At 35.0% G+C, this 21,466-nt stretch overlaps 1 protein-coding gene across 1 annotated transcript in view; it reads left to right on the top strand.

The window, feature by feature from the left end:
- The first annotated feature begins 4,362 nt into the window (after positions 1-4,362).
- CPS1 (carbamoyl-phosphate synthase 1) overlaps positions 4,363-21,466 on the top strand; it is a 120,767-nt gene continuing 103,663 nt past the window's right edge. Inside the window, exon 1 of the mRNA XM_026002212.2 lies at positions 4,363-4,869. Within this exon, the coding sequence (XP_025857997.1) occupies positions 4,744-4,869 (126 nt within the window). The 5' untranslated portion in view covers positions 4,363-4,743. The remainder of the gene's footprint in view (positions 4,870-21,466) is intronic.

Below are 21,466 nucleotides of genomic sequence, written 5' to 3'. Positions count from 1 at the left end.
CAAACTTTATCTACTGGTTTGTCCCAGTTTCTGTGATTGGGAGAAAGTATATGCCTTTAATGCAGACACAAATCCACATCACTTGCCTTGCAAGAGTAGCCTTTTTTTTGGTCCATATCCTTACTTACTATGGTGTTCCTTGCTATATTAGGCTAATAAGAATCAGAACTGAAACATAATAATCATTTCTACCCTTTACATTCTACTTCCTGGCATCCCTTCTCAAACACAATGTAGAGCTTTCTCTTTTGGAGTTGTTACTTTATCTTCTTTTACTCTGGGTTTGTTTGCTCTGCAGACATACCTTGCCTCTTGCTTTAAATTTAGCTCTTCAAAATAGCCTTTTTGTAGAATTCGTAATTGACGGTTCTTTTTTTCTATTCCTGAATATCTTTATTTCCTCTTATAGTCATTGACATAATTGTTTCTGCTTAAATAAGCATAACTGATCAAGCAGCAACTCAGTACACAGGAATCCATTCATTCATTAAGTCATTTTTTCCAGAAGCATCTCTTGCATATTTGCTCTATTAAAGACTTTTAATATATATATATATATATATATATATATATATATATATAAAACCATTATTTTCTTGATATTCTAAAATATCAATCAATCAAGACTACAAATATGCTTTGTTCTCTAGGATGAGCTGGTCTCATTTTTTCCAGTTGGTTACAGATCTCCCCTTGGTTACATCAATGGATCATCCAAATGAAGAGCCTATTTGAAATTAGTGCAAATACTAATACAGACTGTTAATCAGTGTTAACTTACTTGATGTTTCCTTTTTAAAGATATTTTTGGTCTTTAATATGAGTGAATTTAGTGATGGGAACAAAAAGATGTGAAAAATAAGAAACAGTACTTACAAGAAGAACAATGAACGTTTTGACCTCACTAGTAATTTAAAATTTAAATGAAAACAAAATGCCATTTTCTGTGCTTAGATAAGCAAATAAAAGACAATGCCTAATGTTGGCAGGGTGTATTGAGAGGGACACTCATATATTGCAATTGATATATAGATGGGTACACTCCCTTTGGAGAGAAATTTGGCAATGGTGACAAAAAATGGCAATATTGATATGCACTGTAGCAACAATAGAAGCAATGGAAATCAAATATTTTTATAGCTCTTTCTATAAAGATTTTAAAAGAACATGTAATGGTATCAAACATATTCTTAGTATAATTTTACCTCACAAAAACCTAATGCAAGCTGATCAGGTTCAAAACTATGACACTTAAATAGGGGTGAATGCTAGAAGATGGTACACTAAAATGTTAACAGATTTTATGTTTGAGAAGTGGATTACCATCTATTTTTCATATTTGAAATTTTTAAAAAATATTAAATGAAAATAAATATCACTTAGTACTTGATACAGTACCATTTTCAATACTAAATTTATCAAATTAAATGCTCTTAGAGATTTGGAAGGCTGAATGCTTCCATTCCTCTTAAGAAATGATAAATAATTATACTAGGTAAAGGGACTTTTCTCTCTCTCCCTCCCTCTCCTGCTTTTTTTTTCTTTATTCACACACACACACACACACACACACACACACACACACACAGCATTCCAATTTATGGAAGAAATAAAATACTTTCTCAGCATTTGATAAAAATGTTCAGGAATCAAAATACAACAAAATAAAGAAATGCTTGGTTTTTAATAATCCTTAATTTTCTGTATGAGATTGTGCAGGGGAAAGTAGCCCAGTGCTATAAACAGTAATAGCTATGATAAATATATCCATAGAAAAGGAGTAAATTTATAAAAAATATTTTTCTTTTTTGAATGAGTGACTTATAAGATTAGAGGATTTGTATCCTGGCTCATATAAAATATATTTCAAATGCACAGATTTCCCCAGGGCCCTGTGTGTACATGCATGCATCCTCAGTTGTGTGCAGATAGCTTATATGAGGGGAGGACCATGTAAATGCTATCAGAGGGAAAAAAATCATTTCAACCTGAAAAATACTTTCTTTTGAAATGCTTTGATGAAATGTCTTTCATAAAAGTATAATATTTCTACTAAATATTTCATCTCTGGCTTTAATGTTCCTACCAATCAGCTCTTATCATCTCACCCCTCTGATCTATCCTGATGTAAACTCTCTCACTAGCAATCTTTTTTTTTTTTTTTTTTTTTTTTAGTTTGGTTGTAGATTTCTGTCTATCTTGAACACTCAAATCTGAAAGTACTCATCATTTGATTTATTGGTCTTTCCAATTCCCAAGTTGATTGTAGAATCATGATGGATAAATTCTCTAAGTCTCGAATTCAGAACACTTAAAAATTTTTAAAAATCTTCTGCCCTTCCTGTTTCCTTTTGAGGACTGGAAACATGGACCAGAGCCTACATCCAGGGCCTTTCAGTTACCCAAATGAAATCCCATTACAACTCTCAGGCTTACATTTTTCCTTAGACTCTACAGTCATGGAATTATATCCTGAAGTTATAGACATCTCTCTGGAAAACCATGTCTAGTTTATCATGCTTTTGGTTAACTCTTATAAATAGTCACGAAGCTACTTACTATTGTCTTTTCCTTGTTCAAACTCTGGATGGAGTCCTCAGTACTCCAACTGTCCAATTCAATCAAAGTGCAGGGAAAGAAGCGAGAAAATATACTACAACATTTACTGCATGAGTACTTCTGCATAATGGGACTATGATTTAAATCTATTTTGCATTTAAAAATTTCCATAATAAGTATATGTCATTTTTCTAATTAGGAAAAGGTAAGTCCCACTATTGATATCGATATATATATATATAGAGAGAGATTGATACATGTATAATATATATCAATCTAGAGAGAGAGAGAGAGAGTCAGAGACAGAGAAAGACACACACACACCTACAAGGGGTGAGACCAAGACCTGATTTAGAATTATACTAAGCCAGTAAATATTGTTCTAAATTCTTTGTACTCTAAATTGGCAGTACCAGTTTCACTGCCACCTCTACCAGTTTCAATGCCCTCAAATTCATTTTCTGTGATCTTTCCCACAAATGTCATCTCTGTTCAATACACTTCCACGGCTACCATGAATAGTATTTATGAATATAGGTCATCCATTTTAAGGCACACAAAGTCTTCTATATTTCTGTTCCTGTTCACTTCCTCACCCCATACCTGCAGCTAGGCTTTATCAGACTATTTCAGACTCCCCCCTCCCAATATGCCGTATGATGTTCATGTGTCTGTGCTGTTGCTCATGCCACCCCTTGTGTTTTCCCCCTTTCATCTACTTGGTAAACTCTTATGCAGCCTTCAGGATGACATAGTTCAGGATAACATAATCCTGTATGTAAATTTTACTGGACATGAGCAAGGGGGCCTTTTTTTCTTTCTTCCTTTCTTTCTCTGTCTTTCTTTATTTTTCCGTTGCATTTGGACACCCTGCCATAACATCACTTATTTTATTAATTACTTATATACATTAGATTGAGATACTTTTTTCAGCTTACTTTCACCAGGAACCATGAAGTACGTTGGCTTCAGAGAATGTTTATACAAAATACATTAAGTAAGACAGAAGCATGAGCTTAAACTTTTTTCTTTTTAAAGAAGCAAACTAAGTCATCCTCACTCCCCCAGTTCCAGCACTCATTCTATACAAATGACGTTTACAATCTCTATGCCATTCTATGCCATCTTTTCTATTATGGGAAGCCTTAGGAAGGAGCTTTCATTTCTCAGCTTCCTTTCCAGGGCTACCAAAGGATGATGCTCCAGTGTTTCTAATCTACACAGACACACGACTTCCATGAGTGCTGCCACAAGCCAATGAGACCTTTTGCCTGCCTGATTAAACACACAGGATTGAAGGGTGCCACGAATTCATTTTGACTTGGTTGAAGCACGAATGCTCAAGAACTTTATAAATGTATAACATTTTAAAATTAAAAAAAATCTTGACTTAGCAGTAGTACTTATATGAAAGTCAGTGCTGGCTATTGTTTCCTGCACTTCTTATAAATCGTTATTAACTCTTGAGAGAGATACAAACAGGCTACTTTGCTCCAGTTGTGTTTTACTTAATATTACTGATTGCTTTAAAATTTGGAATACAAATCAATGCAATAGTAATAGTGTAATATGCTACTTTATTAACTTAAAAAAGAACAATCTATATTTATGGATAAAAGTTCATTTTGATGTAATTTTTACTATCTGTGGTTGGTATCGTCTTTTTCTGAGCAGAAAATGGCAATTCCTCAGGTTTCTTTGGGAATCCAAAATCTCCTTTGAGGCAAATTAGGCATGATGTCAAACACACATAAAAGCCTTTGATCTTTTGCATTATTAGAAAGTTACTAGTCTTTAGGGTGAGATTCCTAAGGTTATCCACTGTGTCTAGGTCATTCTATTCAGCTGCATAAGCAGTTCCTTTGATGGATGGCTGGTTTTCTACAACACTAGCATTATCTCAGCAGGAGAAGGCAGTGTTTGATGTGTTGCAATTTGTATTACATGTCCATGGAACATCTACAGACATTATCTCAGGAGGAGGGGTTAAGAGAAGGAGGAGCTGTGGCTAAAGACATTTAATGTCAGAATGAATGGAAATTCAAAGATTGCTGTGCAGTCAGCCTTAAACACTGGACTGCACCCCCCATCTTTCTTTCACATTAATTTAAAAAACCTCCTAACCCAATTCTCATAAATACACACAATTTTATTTAATTTTAGTCACAAATCAACATCTTCAAAATGACGAGGATTTTGACAGCTTGCAAAGTGGTGAAGGCCCTGAAGACTGGTTTTGGCTTTACCAATGTGACTGCACACCATCAATGGAGATTTTCAAGAGCTGGCATCAGGCTCCTCTCAGTCAAGGTAACATTGCCATATTTATTGTTTTGAATAAAATTGTATGGGGTATAGTTTAACATGAAGCAGAGGTGTCACTTAGGAAGCAGATACAGATATGCATATAGTTCTGAAGAGCTACTTGATTAGTATTGGCTTTAATATTGAATCTACTGGTTTAATAAGTGTTCATTTTCTATTGCTTTGAGTAAAAATATGGAAATTTTCAACCAATGTAAAGAAAGGTCACAATTCCTGTGAATATATAAAATGTAAGTGTTCTGTTTAGAAAAATAGTTACTTTTAAAGGCTATCAGGGTCTGTCTGTGCCCCGTCACTAGTGCACACAGTTAGGGTTCAAACATGAAGTTGCTTACATGTTCATAAGCCACAGCACAGAAGTAATGTTGTAAGCTATTCTTTACTAGCTCATTGTAAAGTTTTCTCTTGGGAATGTCATTTTTTAAGGAAAAAATTTTGGACAGAAAATACATAATTCTAGTATTTCCTGACTGTGACATAGACATCATCTTTGCTTTTTTTCCCTTTCCCTCTCAACCCTTCCTTTGGTGGTCCACACTTATTATTTTTATTTTGCAGATTAAGACATTCAGGCAATTAACGGCTGATAATTCTGTCCCTCTGAATGTATCTCTAACTGAAGAGCAGGTCTGGGAAGAGAACATTAAGTGTTCTTCCCCACTCCCACCTTGAGTTATGAAATTCCAGTAGAAACTTCTGTTCCTTCCTATAAATTTATGAAGGCATTTATTACCAGAGAAGTTGGAAATTATCCATGGGAACTTTGCCAATGAAAAATATTTTTAGTGAATATAAAGTTTAAGTAATCACAGTAGCTTGAAATAGATTGCTTCTTTAGTAGTAAGAGCTATAAAAAGTGAAGTAGAAAAAAACCCAAACAACCTCTATATGTTGATGTAAAAATTGGTTCTAATAGTTTTGAGTGTTCTACTAATGCTTTGTATGCTCACTGGGTTGACTGAAAATCCTCCAAATACTTCCACAGCTTCCATTGCTTAGATTACTCAAGTCAGGATTCAGCATGATTTTAGCCCAGAATGACATCTGTAGGACTAATCTTTGTGCCTCCTGATCTTTGTGGCCTCCAGTTACAGGGTGGGGAAAGAATATGCATCAAAAGAAAGGAAGAGAGAGGGAGACAGAAAGAGACAGAGGTGAGGAATGAGGAGGGGAGGAAGAGAGTGAGAGAGAGAGAGAGAGAGAAAAGAAAAATAACACAAGATCTCAGGAGAAAGTATCAGAAACTACCATTTTAAAGTAAGAAATCTAGAAACAACCTTTTTTTGGGTGTTCAGTTAAATTGCAACAAGACAGCCAGAAAGGAGGTATGTTCTAAACTATCATCGAAGATGCACTGACTGGGTACAAACTCTGAAAGTGAATATTGGTTTTAGTTCAGTGTTAGTAATATCTCAGGGGTACTCATATATTACTGAAGAGAGAATAGATAGTAATGAAAATACTATCACTTACAGTTAGAGGTGCGTTTTAAGACTACAAAGTTGTGTCCCTGGGAATATATTTTTCTTCTTACAAAAATAGGTAGGTAGGGATAGGTGTACCTCTATCAGACACCAGAAACACAGAAATCGAGTGACTACTTAAAATGGCAGAGATGTGACCAAGATTAGAAGCCACTTTTCCGTGACCATAAGTGCTCCCTATGACTACAACCACAACAAAAATGATTTAATTATGTGGGTAGACTACAGTGAAAGTGGTTTTTCTAGCTCACGGTGGCCTAAGTGTTTTAAAGGTCTGTCAAAGTTCATAACTAAGAGTGACAAATTGGTAGGAGGAATAAGCCACCGTTTCATGATGTAAAAGTCATTACTCACACTCAGTCATCACTGGCCAGAGTTTTGGAGGAAAGCCAGGCATGAAAAATAGAAGTTCTTGAACTTCTCAATAGTGGATTAAAATTCCATATAACAGTCTCAGGGGGGTTGTGTTTTATTCACTTATTTTGAAACAGTCCTCTACCTGCTTTTCTTCCTGCCTTCATTTTTAAAACTCAACTCCCTTAGAAGTTATATCCAATTTTATTCTTTTAGATGGACATGCCATACAAATTATTAGGATGTGGTTCCATAATGGTCAGTGAAAGGCAGTTAGAGTTGGCATTATCGCTATTTATAGCTAGTAAATAGATGGCAGAAGATACCCTGTGGGCAGACCTATAAGCATTGCCCTATGTATTAGTTGCCTTTTTAGTGGCTTTGGAGGTCACTTTTCTTCTCCCACTGGTGACAGAGTGGGTTTGACGACAGCAGTGACGCACTTGGACTTTTATGTGGCCCATCCTTGTGTATTTACTTGTGGCCAATATTTACAAGGTGTACCTTGCCAATCGACACAGTTGTATTTCTCTTATAGGGACGAGGAAAGAATTTCAAGGTACTAGATCTACAGTCAAAGGAATTAGATATCAAGGATAAATACGATCAACGGCCATATCATATGGAAGTTTTAAAGATCTTGATCTCTTTCTATTAACATAGAAAATGTTCAGTGCTCAATATTATATTCAGCCCATTGTAGCTGTGTAGCAGAAAACATACTGGATGGGGAATAAAAAGATTCAGATTTTAACCCTTCTTGTGCATTTCTGAACTTGGTTAAGTCACATATTCTCTTTGAAACTAAGTTTTGTCATCTGCAGCATAGAAACAATTCTTGGCTTACTCAAAGGGCTGTGTGATTATCACATATAATCAGTGCTTAAAAATCTACAAAATACTGGGGCGCTTGGGTGGCTCAGTTGGTTAAATGTCTGACTTTGACTCAGGTTATGATCTCAGGGTCCTGGGCTCCCCAGCTCAGCACGAATCTGTCCTTCTCCCTGTCCTTCTCTGCCCCTTCCCTGCTCATGCTGTCTCTCAAATAAATAAATAAAATCTTTTTAAAAAATCTATAGAATACTGTAAAAGCAAACCCTGGATAATTAAGATTTTATTTATTTATCTTAGGAGAGAGAGAGAAAGAAAAGGACAGTGAGCACAAGCGGGTGGGGGTTGGAGTGCGGGGTGGGGCAGTTGGGGAGAGAGAGAATCGAAAGTCGACTCCATGCTCAGTGCAGAGCCTGATGTGGTTCTCTATCTCACGACTTCAAAATCATGACCTGGGTAGAAACCAAGAGACATTTAACTGAGCCACCCAGAGCCCCCAAGCCTGGATACTTAAAAAAAAATTCTGTCCAATACATTTTAGTAGAAAGACTTAGTGGAAAGATCAGAATTTCTTCATGTTTTTCATGAACTATAATTATTATAATGACAAAACGTCTGATGAAAATTCTCAAATATATATAATGATGATTTTTTTCACCTTTGCCTTAATATTAAACACACACCTAGGAAGATATTGCTTATAGCAAATTAAACTCAAGAACTCTGAAGCAAATGATCTCTACTATTTTGAATTCAATTCCAAAAGTCAGGATGTATATCCTAATATCTTTTTTAATGCTTTTATCTTGGGAGTATACAGGAAGAATAATAAATGGAAATAAATGAGTAGTAAGTGGATAGTCTCTGATTTCAAGAAACTTATAAATTTAAAAATTCTGAATCACAAGTTCTGGGAAGTCACCAAGATGAAATAGTTTTATTTTTACTTGCAAATGAATTTGGAAATCAAAGGTATTAAATTGAAAAGGTTAAGTTCCTTATGAATATAAAAGGGTTCAGTAGGTACTGCTTCTCACGGTAATCCACTTGTTTTTCAAAATGGTGACCTGTGTTACAATTAAGCCAAGAATCTAACAGTCCAAGTGTCCTTATCTCTGGTACTTCAGATACAATTGAGCCCTAGGAGTCATTATTCCCTTTGAATGGTTTTCATTTTGTAAGATTTTTATATTCTGTTTCCAACATGAAACTACCTATTTAGCTCAATCTTGAGGAGCTATTGTCATTTGACTAGAAATTGGCATCTACAAAAACTCATACAATTAGAATCATTTAGTTATATTGTACTAGCTTTAAAGACATTCACAGGAAATAGAGTTCATTATTATATTGGAGTTTCTTTGTATGTATTAGAGGTGGGGGTAGGGATAGGGTTATCATACACTTTCAAAAATAGCTATTGTATTAAACCTTTAATACACATAGATATGTTTTTAGGGTTGGATTTCATCCATGATATTACAGATTTTTGAAAAAAAAAAAAAGATTAAAATTCAGTCCTTGCATGGAGACTGCTTCTCCTCCCTCTGCCTGTGTCTCTGCCTCTCTTTCTGTGTCTCTCATGAATAAATAAATACAGTTTTTAAAAAATAAAAATAAAATAAAATTCAATGCCAAATGAGTGGTTGAAAAATTGGTCTGGATGATTAACAACTTTGTATATTTTGGATGGATGATATTTCTTTAATTAGGAAGTAGCCTCCTTTTTGAACATTTTTGTTTATGTACTCTACTTTTTATATCGTCCCCCCCCCATTCTTTCTAAAGTATAGGCTCATTTGTTGGTCATTAAGAGTGCCTTGTCATTTTGAGCTTCTTGCCAAAAACTGTTGAAAAAAACGATAGTCAAACAGAACCTAGATAAGCATTGGGCGAGTGAGCCACTAAAGGTGCATCAGTAAAGCAGGGCCATGGTGTGCCTCCATCCATGTTGCCCAAAACGTACCTCACTCACTTCATCTGAGTTCCAATCCTATGTAGGAAACCAAGAAATCTGGTAGGGGAAGTGCCTATAGAAATGGGACAAGTCTTGGCCTTCTACTTCCTTCTCCAGCTGATGGAGATTTGAGTCCACCTGACCATGCTTTGCAGAATTACTGATGGTGTGGAAGTGAATTTAGGTTCTACTCTTGTGGAAATGGAGAACATTCCTTTGCCATCACATCTTCATTAAACCTTTTTCACATTTCTGACTTGTACCAAAGCCTGGGGATATAATAGAGAGTTTTCAATATTTCTTAGCAATGGTCATGCCAGAGCCCACTTCAAGGCTTCAGCAGTGAAAAAAAAAAAAAAGAGGCTTCAGCAGTTTGCTATGCAAGACCAAACATGCTTGATGTGACTAGTAATTTCTAGGGTATGCATGGTGACTGAGGTGTGAAGGAAGCTGTGTGAGCCAGCATCAGACTTGGTGTTTTGGACTCTTCAGTCTTAGTGACCAAATAGTTTCCACTTGATTTTTTTCATCTGATCTAAATGAATTCAATTCATAAATATATTTTCAAGGCTCCTCTATTCCTTTTTCTTGTGTTGTCAACTTACTAAATGCCATATGCCAGTCTTTTATATTTCACAGGGAGATTATTGGCTAACGTGAAGTTCTAACAGATGAATCAATCGGGTCAATGCATCACTAAGAATTTTACTAAAGAAGTTTCATCTATGATGTAGAACTAAATAAAACCATATTAATTTATTACCATAAAATAAAAATTAGCTTACAATATTGGAGATCCCTCTCAGAATAATTTTCCCACATAGGAGACGCTCATTAAGGTACTTGTTAATAAACCTACCCTCTGTGAATTTATTTTGTAATGGAATTTTTCTAAATGCTACATTTTATTCATAATGAGAAACATAACTAGAATAAAAATTACTTATGGATCTGACTCATTTGTTTACAAATGTCCAGAACAGAGAAGTATTCAAGTAAATTAACCTTGTGATTTTCCCCCTCAACAATGGCATGGCTTATGTTCAACCAAAGGCAGAGAGAGCTTAATATTAAGTTAGGATGTTGTAAGGCTTAATTGATTACTGCTGTTACACTACTTTTAATTGTAAGTGTTAGGCATTATAACTACAGAGGATCTCATTAAAAATGCCACATAGAAATTGTGCCTTAATTCTGAATTTTAAGTATCCATATTTTGATAGTACGTTTCCAAGAGTGAAAAATAAGGTTAATTTACCAATAAAGAATGCCTTAATATTTTAACTTTTACCATATTATCTGTGCAATAATAACTGAAACAAATGCTGGCTTTAAGCTCCTTCCTTTCTAAAGCTTGGTTCAGATTTATTTTATTTCTTGGAAGGATGAGTATTGATGTAAACTAATAGCTAAGAAACATCAGGTAAGCCAGAAATCAAAGATGTTATATGGCTTTAGGCCTTGGTGAAAATGGAAATAAACTCATGGGGTTTCAACTTTTTCTGATATACAAATAATTTATGTAGACAAATAATTTAACAGCAGTACAGTCAGATTCCCAGAGTAAATCATTTTCATTTCTACTACTAGCTCAAGGGGATTATTGCAACTATAATGTTTTATATTCAAATATTTTATGGAGCTTATTGATAAATTTGTTTGGGGCTTTACATCCAGAACATCTTACTGATAAATTCTCACACTCAGGGGAAGAAACAATGTAGTTATCCCCATTTCATGGATGTGTAAGTGCTAGAGTTAACACAAAGACACATGGATGCCTGTTTTGGTACACCAAGTGAAATATGCCCATAGCAAATCTGGTTAGACTTTTAATTAGGCCCAAACACCACTTAGAATTTTTTAATTTGGCATTTTGCTTACTGTGCTTATATACTTGAAGCCATCATTGATGTTTAACCTGGTTTCAGAATGCTCTAAATCACTTCTCCTGCTGTAATGTTTTTGCTTACTCAAGAGTCCACTTACATACCACACTTTATCCCCACATAAAATAGATTATTTATATTTTTATTACCTTTTTTCTCCCTTTTTGTTTGCATTTTGAGAACAGATTGTTTAAATCAAAGAATTAGTAAGGGTTCTTGATTTAATAAACAGTTCTCTAAATAGGATATTTTAGGGCAGTGCTATTTGTAGTTGACATATTTCTTCCACTTCAACCAAAATATTGTCATGTGTTATAACAAAACATGCTGTCTTTCAATTTTCAATTTGTTTCTTTCTCATATAGTCCTGTAAGCTTCACATATGCAGAAATCTAATGTGATAGGTGTTTACTGATAGCAATTTTAGACTGCTAGAAAAGTCTTATTTTGACTTCTTTCCACTGTCTCAAACTAATGGATCCAAAGAAAACTGCTTCAAAGGACCAATATTTTCGAAGTTAGCCCAGAGTGATACTGGGATGTGGAATGATTAAGGAATGAGTGGATGACTTTTAATAACATAATACTGAATGCAAAGGAAAAGCCTAAAAACAGTAATGAACACTGGGCTCTTCTAAAACTTTCATAGGTTAAATTATAAATTATTATTGAATTTTGACTGTTACTTCCTAAGCCTAAGCCCTCTAAATCAGTTGAGCATAGCACCGGGGACACATTTTCAAAGCTTTTTGAAGGAGAATTTAGCTGTGTGACTCCTATTAATAGTTGCTGCATTGTTCTTATCCTGGAAAGTTCTTTGAATCATCTACCCCTTTAAACCTAATTTCAAACTGAGAGTATTAGGTATAAAATTTTGGTCATTTATTTGTGGTCGCCTAAAGCTAATCAGTCATCTTACCAGGAAATGAAAATAGACTCATAAATGTAGGTTTACAATGAATTTTAATTTTGGGGAAAAAAATCAGAAGCCCTACAGAGATGAGATGTTTAGGGGAAATGGCAGATTTGCTTATAGCATCACATTTTTGAGATCATTAAAAAAATTTATGATATGGTAAAACAACAATATCAACCTCCTTGGCAGACAAACCAATAAATAGAGGATTTGTTGGAATTTCTATGTATATGCAAGCTCCCTCACAAAAAAAAAATGTGTTTTTGTCAGAAATTACCTATACTTTGTGAAAGAATCTCCAGGTTCTATAAATATTAGAACGGACAGCACCCAAAGATTATGCAGTTTATTTATTTATTTATTTTTAAAAAATTTTTTTGATTGTGCAGTTTATTAAAAATTCCATTTAAAAAGTAGCATAAGGATACAGATCATGTAGAAATTTATGTGATTTAGTTTAACTTAGAAAAAAATACAATTGAAAAATAAAAGGTTAAAATGGAGTATTTACATATATATAGGAAAATTCCACTTTAGCCTACTTAAATATTATGTGTGGGAAAATCTACTATCTTATGGGTGTTCCTCTTCTAAATTTGCAGACAAAAGTAATGTTTAGTAGTACTAGGACATAGGAACTGCTAATTTCAGTCTTTAGCCCTCAAAATCATATAAAGTCACAAGAACACACAGTTTCTGATTACTTTTTTTGTAATCTAATTGGCTTCCAGATCCACAGTATCTGTATGCTCCAGACTAAGAGAAATCAAACTATAAGCGTGAACTAGTTTTGATGCCTTTTTCTTGCTACCCACATTGGCTACAAACTGTTGGCCTTATTTGGCAGGGTGGGCATGAGGTGCAGGGGTTTGTTTGCATTTTTTGTAAACATAATTACATGGATGGGAGAAAAATACAATTGTGACAACGTGGAGATAATGTTATTAATTGCAGACACAATTTAAACATTGGTTCAAGGTCAATCAAGAGACCTTTAGAAGGTATAGGGAAGTGTATGTATGTGTGTATGTGTATGAATTTTATTTTAGGCAGTTGCATACTGAACCTGTGCTTAGTGGCCCCTAAAAGTGAATGTCTACCCCTAGACATTGAGCAACTTGGAGGTACCATGAGCTTTGGACTAAGGACTTTGACTGACCTTTAGGCACGATGTCAAATTCACTCAAAGTTTGGGCTAATTTTTAATGTTTGAAGGATACATGAAGAAAAGAAATCCTTCGGGTGTCCTGCCATGTTCCATATGCATCTAGTAGTTTCTGGGTTAGAACTCCCACAATTAGCAAAACTTTATTTCCTGAGATTCTCCAAAGCCTTTGAATTCTTATTGACTTGTTTGGCTTAAGTATCTATCATGAGTTAGGTTCTCCAGAAGCAGATACTGAAATGGTGTTTAGGGAGCCAGATGTTTATTAGGGGTCAACTCTAGTGGAGGGAAGTTTGAGGAAACAGAGTCGGGCAGAGAAGAAGTAAACTGTAGTGCAGGCTTGGTGAAGCATAGGTCAACCTGACAGAGAGCTCCAGATACTCCATCAGAGTATCCTATGTTGGACCTGAGCTTTCATCTCCCTGCCTGGTTCAGTAGCCAGTGTGGGCATGAGGCTCTCCATGCTGGGCCTCCATGGGCTCATGGCAGGACAGCTCTCTGGAGCTAAAGTAGACCCTGAAAGGAACTGATGACTGGTGACTATCCCCAGGCCTCCCCCCTTGCAGCAGGACAGTGAGTCCTTCATGAAGGGGACCCAGAGGGGCATCTCCAGGTTTATAGCATGTACGGTCCTAATAGTCTTGAAAGCTTCAGCTACTCTTCTCAAGGGCTTGGAATCAGTATGAAAAGTTCTCAAAGCCTTCTGGTTCTCCTAAGATTACAGGATATAACTAATGGCTTGGCATTTCACTTTGACAATTTATAGATTTAAGCTAGGTGATTCTTGGTTGACCTGGGCATGTTGCAGTTTATCCATGGCAGTTTTGAAAGAAAGCTCTTATTAATAAATTCAAGTGAGTTTGTAATTGCACTGCTTTTTATCCCTATTTTAAAAAAAAAGGAAGGAATAGAAGTAGGCTTATAAAAAGAAAAAGAGGCAATACATAATCTTAAAATGAAATTTTCTACTTGGCTCCAAGCAGAGGGAAATGATAGAATAATAGAGGGTTGTGGATTGTAAACCATACTGATGACAGTCAGAAGTCACTGCTTTTCATTTACTAGTGAAATGATCTCGACTCCTCCAAACCTTAGCTTTTCTTTAAAATGGAGATCTTAACATTACCTACCTCATTGTTTTTTATGAGGATTAGAAGAGAAAATCCATCAATAGCTTTAAAACAGGGCCTAACATGTCATGTTAATTGGTATTAATGAGGCCTCAAGGAGGGGATCAGGGTGAAGTTCCCAGGGAGGCCAAAGTGCTCCCAAATCTTATTTTTCCAACATAAATTCATAATTTTATTTGAGATAAGATACCTTTCTCAGAAGAGTAGACGTTCATCACTCAAACCTATATACACAATTTATCTGTGCAACTGCGTATAGACCTTAATAAGCACAGATAACTATATATGCCATCTGGTTTATGCCTTAACAGAGTCTCATTAAAGCAATACCAAAAGGTGGAAACAGGACTGTGACGGGTCAATCTACTTCTATAAGGCATGCTTAAGACATGTTATGTTTTATTTTTTTTCAAACATAATGATTATTTCAGAATTAAAATGGAAACAAAGTAGGAGGTGCTTTAACATATGGACGCCAAGTAGAGAAAAATTGAAGTATACTTGTCATCTTTAGTTACTATTCTCAAAATTAGTTAAAATATTTAATGTGTTAAATATATACCAGCACTAAATGTAAATCTCAGCAAAAATATCAATAAAAATATGGCAGCCTCAGTTTTTTTTTTTCCAGAGGGAAATAAAAATAGGTTATTCGTTGTAAACTATTTGAGGATTTGGTATAGAAGTGTAATATTATGAGACTGTTAGTGAATTAAAATAAATGGAATTGACCCTGACATATAGCAAAATTTGGCAAGCGTTTTAGATGAAAAGTAAGGGCAGAGGGGCACCTGGGTAGCTCAGTCGGTTAAGCATCCAACTCTTGGTTTCAGCTCAGGTCGTGATCTCAGGGTGGTAACATTGAACCCTGTGTCAGGCACCACGCTCAGGGGACAGTCTACTGGAGATTCTCTCCCTTTTCTTTTCCATATACCCCTCCCCCACTTCTCATTCTCTAAAATAAATAAATATGTCTTTAAAAAAAGTAAAGGAAGAAAGGAGAATAATTGGGCAATGTATGCTACATCTAGTTTATTCCTTTTCCCCAGTGATGGAGGATTGGATTTAAGTCGATGTTAAGATAATAATTAGTACTGATAATGGAAGCAACCTATTAGGAAGCCCAAAGAATAGAGATTAGAAATCATCTTCTAGGCTCTTCTGAAGACATTAGTTGTATGAACCTAGTCAGTGTAGAAACCTAGGGGTGCTTATGACACAAGGTTGACACCCAGTCCCAACTCACTCTTTACTTTCATCTTCCATCTTTTAGCATGAACTATACCTATGTGGGACATCTGTATTTGCTCACAAGTAAAAATAAACAAGCCAACAAAACCCAGTAGCCAGTGGGCATTAGAGAATTGTTTTGAAAAACCATGATATCAGCATGTGAACAACATCTTAACATGCCATAATGACCCATATTTCTGTGCATTCACCAAGTATGTAGTGACTGCCTTACTGTGTGAGCAACAGTGGGCTATTTCTGTGAGAATATAAAATCGAATTAGGCATTGGGTTTTCTGTCTCAGAAGTCATGAACTAGCAAAGTAGAAGAGTCATTTCAATTAAATCAAAAGGTAACATACAAACAGTATACACAAATGCAATGAGATCACAGGAAAATCAATTGTTAATTCTGACTTGGGGGATCTTTGAAGAAATATCAGGAGCAGGACTAGGAAGGATAACCAGGTTATAGACAGGAAAAGGAAGCACAAAAGTCTAGAAAGGTGGGAGGTCTAAGAAAATGGGCCAGATGATGGAACTCAGAATGTTAATTGGGGAATTTGAAGATTAATATTATGCGGTAAGTGTTTAAGAAAGATAGCTTTTAACTGCACTGCATAGGATAGGTAGAAGCAGGGAGAGATTGGAGACGGGGAACAATTGGGAGGTAATAATAAATGATGATGGAGATTTTCTCTTGGGTAGTGACAAAATCCAATGTAATGTGGAATTAATTCTAGACGTAAATAGATTACTACCTATGAGCTACTAATAGTCATTATGAATTAGTAGATACTATGATGCGGTGGAACAGTTTTATTTTACTTTATTATTATAAGAGTACTATACATAGTATAGTAAGAGTATTACAGTAAGAGTAAAAATAAAATAGTATTTATTATAGCAAGAGGATTTATTATAGTAAGAATATATAGTATAATAAGAGCATAGTAAGAGTATAGTAAAAGTAATAGAACATGAGACCCATCCTCTTAACAAATTTTTAACTGTAAATTTTTAGGGCTAATGTTGTACAGCAGATCACTAGAACTTATTCATCTTAAACATTTGAGACTTTATGTCTGTTGGTTAGTAACTCCCATTTACCCCTTCCCTTAGCCCCTGGCAACCACATTTCTTCTTTCTGATTCTGTGAGTTTGACTATTTCAAATATCTTTTATAAGTGGAATCATGCAATATTTGTCCTTCTGTGACTGCTTATTTCACTTAGCATACTGTCCTCAAGGTCCACCCATGTTGCCATATATAATGGAATTTCCTTCCTTTTTTAAAGCTAAGTAATATTCCGCTGTATGTATATCCTACATTTTCTTTATATACCCATCTATTGATGGATAGTTAGGTTGTTTCCATATCATGATTACTGTGAATAGTGTTCAGTGAAGATGAAGTTCTAACATCTCTTTGAGATCCCGATCAATTCCTTGCGTAAATATCCAAATGTAGGATTGCTGGATTATATGGTAGTCCAGTTTTACTTTTTTTGAATTATCTCCATACTGTTTCCCATAATGGATGCATCATTTTGCATTCCCATGAATAGTGGAATTATTTTTAATTACAGTAGTAATTATTTAAGTAACTTTATTATCTAGCCTGTTGGACCAGATGTGATTTGAAAGTTCTTCTCCCAGGGGATGTTAGGAAAAGATGCCAAAAAGAGAGACACTGAAACTCCAACATCTTTCTATTAGACTTACTATCTTTGGATCTGAAAGATTTGTAAAACCAATGGCAATGAGAAAAATATTGAACTAGAAATCTATATTTTATAAAAGAAGTTCAACTAAAAATAAGACAAAGGAAGTAAGGATCACAGTACGGTAAAAACTTACATCAAGGATAAAATGAAAAAATAAATGTTTGTTATTTTCAGTATTAAAGTTTCTAATTTTCAATGTTAAAGGAAATAATGGAAAAGAGGGATGTGGAAGATAGTATATACTTTCATTTTTTCTGTCTTACCAAATTCATTAATCATTTAGCAGTACTCTGCTAAACAGTTAGTAGATTATCTTATTAAAGTAATTTTACTAAAGTGTGAATAAAGCTTAATTATGATGTAATGGCTTTATAAAAAGGAATTGCTGTACCCACTTACATCTCTAGTTGGTAGAATATGGAAGAAAAATACTGTGAAAGCAGGTGTTCTTTATTCACTTAACTAGTCTCCCAGGAAATAAATCACATGTTATTAAAGACAGCTGTACATTGTCCATTGCTTTTTACCTTTGTGAGCAGCACCTAAAAGAAATAGTTAAAATATGACTGGAGCAAAGCAAGAATGCATTCTTTAAGCCAGTTATGTTCCAGAGAAACAAAAATAGAATTATGTAGCACCTTTGCCACCTGATAGCCAGTCATTCAAATTTGCCACCTGATAGCCATTCATTCAAATATTGCATCTTTGCCACCTGATAGCCATTCATTCAAGTACTCATTCATTCATTCATTCATTCATTCATTCATTCATTCATTCATTCATTCATTTTCATTCATCCATTCAACAAATCAGTATCTTATACTACTAGTAAGATTTTAGGGTGATAATTAATGATACATTCTCTTCGATTTCTCTATTTAGAATCAATACAGAAATAAGACACAGTATTCAAACAGCAGTCTAAGTAGCAGCTTTATTACTGTTAATGCTGCTTAGAAAGCAGGGCCTAGATATGTAACCAAATAGGCTTCTTGGAACTTCTATTCCCTTAGTCAAGTGAATACAACTGCAGCTGTCCCTCCTTGATGTGCAACTTAGAACAGGTTTCTTTGGAAAGAGATTAAGAAAGGCTGAGCCAGTCCTGCCCAATTCCATTTTCCAAAGTCACCAATAATTCCTCTTCTTCCTTGTGGACCAGGGGTTAAAAGACCATTTCCAAAGTCTCTGAAAGTTAACTTCATGGTCCAAGGTATGAATTCAGAGAGGTACAAAATGGTTTCTCCAGTCACTCACCATGTGCCAGACATTTTGTTATGTGCTGGTGATCCTGTGTGGGACAGACAGGCAGGCTCTCTGTCCTTGATGTTGTCTGGTGTTGTCTATAGTCTTATTGGAGAAATTAGCTACATGCTTGGATACGGGGCAGTAAATAACAAGTGTCAATTTTTGTTTAGCCTTAACTTGGGAAGGGATAAGTCTTCTGCTTGTTTGGTTAATGCACAAAGATAATCAAACTTGGATTTCTAACAAGTGGTAGGATTTGGGTAGGTAGAAAGAAGAGATGGCAGGGATGAGGGTGAGAACTTGGGCATATCCGAGTTATTATAGCTCTTCAAGGCTTATTTTTTCTGACAAAGTCTTCAAAGGCATCTGTAGAGCTGACCTTTCATATACAGCAATTAATCACATTTATACATCCAAAACCAAAACTAAGCAAAAAAAAAAACAAACAAATGAAAAAAGCAATGAAATCCATATTTTACCAGCAAGGGAATAGGGAGAGAGAGAGAAAGGTGGGAGGGACGGTCAGCATTGCTCTCTCCAAACCAACTGCGTTTATATTACCTCTTCTTTCCATCCACAGAGTACAATTTTATTTTTTAATATTTTTCATTTTTTTAAAGGAGTAACTTTTTTTTAAACACAGCATCTTTTTTTAAAAAAATTTTTTATTTATTTATGATAGTCACAGAGAGAGAGAGAGAGAGAGAGAGGCAGAGATACAGGCAGAGGGAGAAGCAGGCTCCATGCACCGGGAGCCCGATGTGGGATTCGATCCCGGATCTCCAGGATCGCGCCCTGGGCCAAAGGCAGGTGCAAAACCGCTGAGCCACCCAGGGATCCCCACAGAGTACAATTTTAAATGATCCCTAATAAATAGGGCTGTGCATGGATTGGTATGGATGGGGCCCGGGTAGAAGTAATTGACCATAGTCTATGATTTTTTTTTTCCCTTAAAGCATCTGCTTTTTTTCCTCCAGAAATCTACCCTCTCTTTACTTAAAATAATTCCTCACCTGGTTACATGGAAAATTATATTTGTTCTTATCCTACATGTCAATATATATTTACAATGCATGTTATTTTATCTTTTAAAATCTGTGACCTAAGCATTTGCCAAACACCATGTGATTGATCTCATTGAAATGAGATTCCCAGATAGACATTTCTTGTTCTGTTGCTAAGGTTCCTTTCACGGTTACCTTTAGTGGGCCATGCATGTTTGGGTTGTTTTCTAAGCATTTTATTGCAAATTGGTGGAGTAATATGAAGAAAAGCTAATAATAACAACAACATTTAACTAGTCCTTTGACTTTGAGGCACTTAAATCTAAAATTAGATAGTGGGTTAAAAGTTAAGTTTTTTATTGGCTATGATTTTGAGATTTGAAGAATATTCTTATAATTTCATATGCATTTAATTAGTGATGAAGAATTACACTATAATGAAAATGAGTACTCAATTAAAATTAAGGCGCTAAGTGGATCCTGTCACACATGGAATTTAATTTTCATGAAAGTTTTACTAAGAAAAGTTATTGGAATATTAGTTAAAGACCCAGAAGGGAAAAAGTAAAATGAAGAACTGTAAGGACATGTGAAAAAGAATTGAGACTGTTATCCCAAGTTAACAACAACAAGAGAAAAACAAAGGAAAAATCCAAAGTATCCATCTGCAAATAATGCTCATATGTGTATTCACATTTTGGAGAATAGTTGTTCTCCATGTCTAGTGAGAAATTAAATCCTCCACAATTCCACCTAGCAGGGGTCAGAGTTGACCCACTTTAGAATGTATTGCATGCTTCCTTCTATTGCTCTGCAGTGATTGACAAAGACATGGGCAGCAGCCAATTAGACTCTAATTTCTGTTTGAGTAAGGTGGATGTATGCATGTTTACTCAACTCATTTTGGTGATTGAGCTTTCAGGGTGCAAAATAACTTTTTATCCCTTTGAATTCATCTTACTTTAGACCTTTCACTTGAATCTGCAATGGCAAATTCGTATTTTTAATACCTGAGAATAGTATAAGAAATGTAAAATAATTTTTCTTCAAGATTCATTTCCATAAATTATCCTAAAATTAAATAGAATAAAACAGAATTTTCTTCCCATTCCTCTATATTTTAGAATTTACTGGGTAAGGAGAGCTTTCTCATTCTTTGACTATATTTGCAAAGTGAAATAGGGAATGAAACAGTTTGTTAAGTGATTCAAGCACTGTCAGCCTCTTTCATGTGAAATGCCTAGTAAATAGTTATAAATGATCTTTTGTTTTGTATTATCATGATATTTGTCTGAGATCTGCATACATTTTTACACTTATATGTAGCAGACTCAATATGCATATGCTGGTTTAACCATCCACTGATTTTTCCCTTCTTCACCCTTGTCTCCCTCAATGCCACTCATATCACTTTCCCAACATAATATCTTCACATTATGAGACTAGATTAGAAATGTTATAGAAAGGCATTCTTAGTTAAGAATAATGGAAAGGCAACTCAAAACAAGTATTTGCTTATTTTTAAATTCATATCTTGAACAAACTAAAAGTTGAATAATAATGATTAAAATAGTAATGATTTCCAGTATATTCTTATGTTATTTTCTTCAGATTAATACTCAGTGAATATTTAGTCCTGCAACAAGAATT

Source organism: Vulpes vulpes, chromosome 16, assembly GCF_048418805.1.
Source record: "Vulpes vulpes isolate BD-2025 chromosome 16, VulVul3, whole genome shotgun sequence".
NCBI lineage: Eukaryota > Metazoa > Chordata > Mammalia > Carnivora > Canidae > Vulpes > Vulpes vulpes.
Note: the sequence above shows the minus strand (reverse complement) of the source record. Positions and strands in the feature narration are given on the sequence as shown.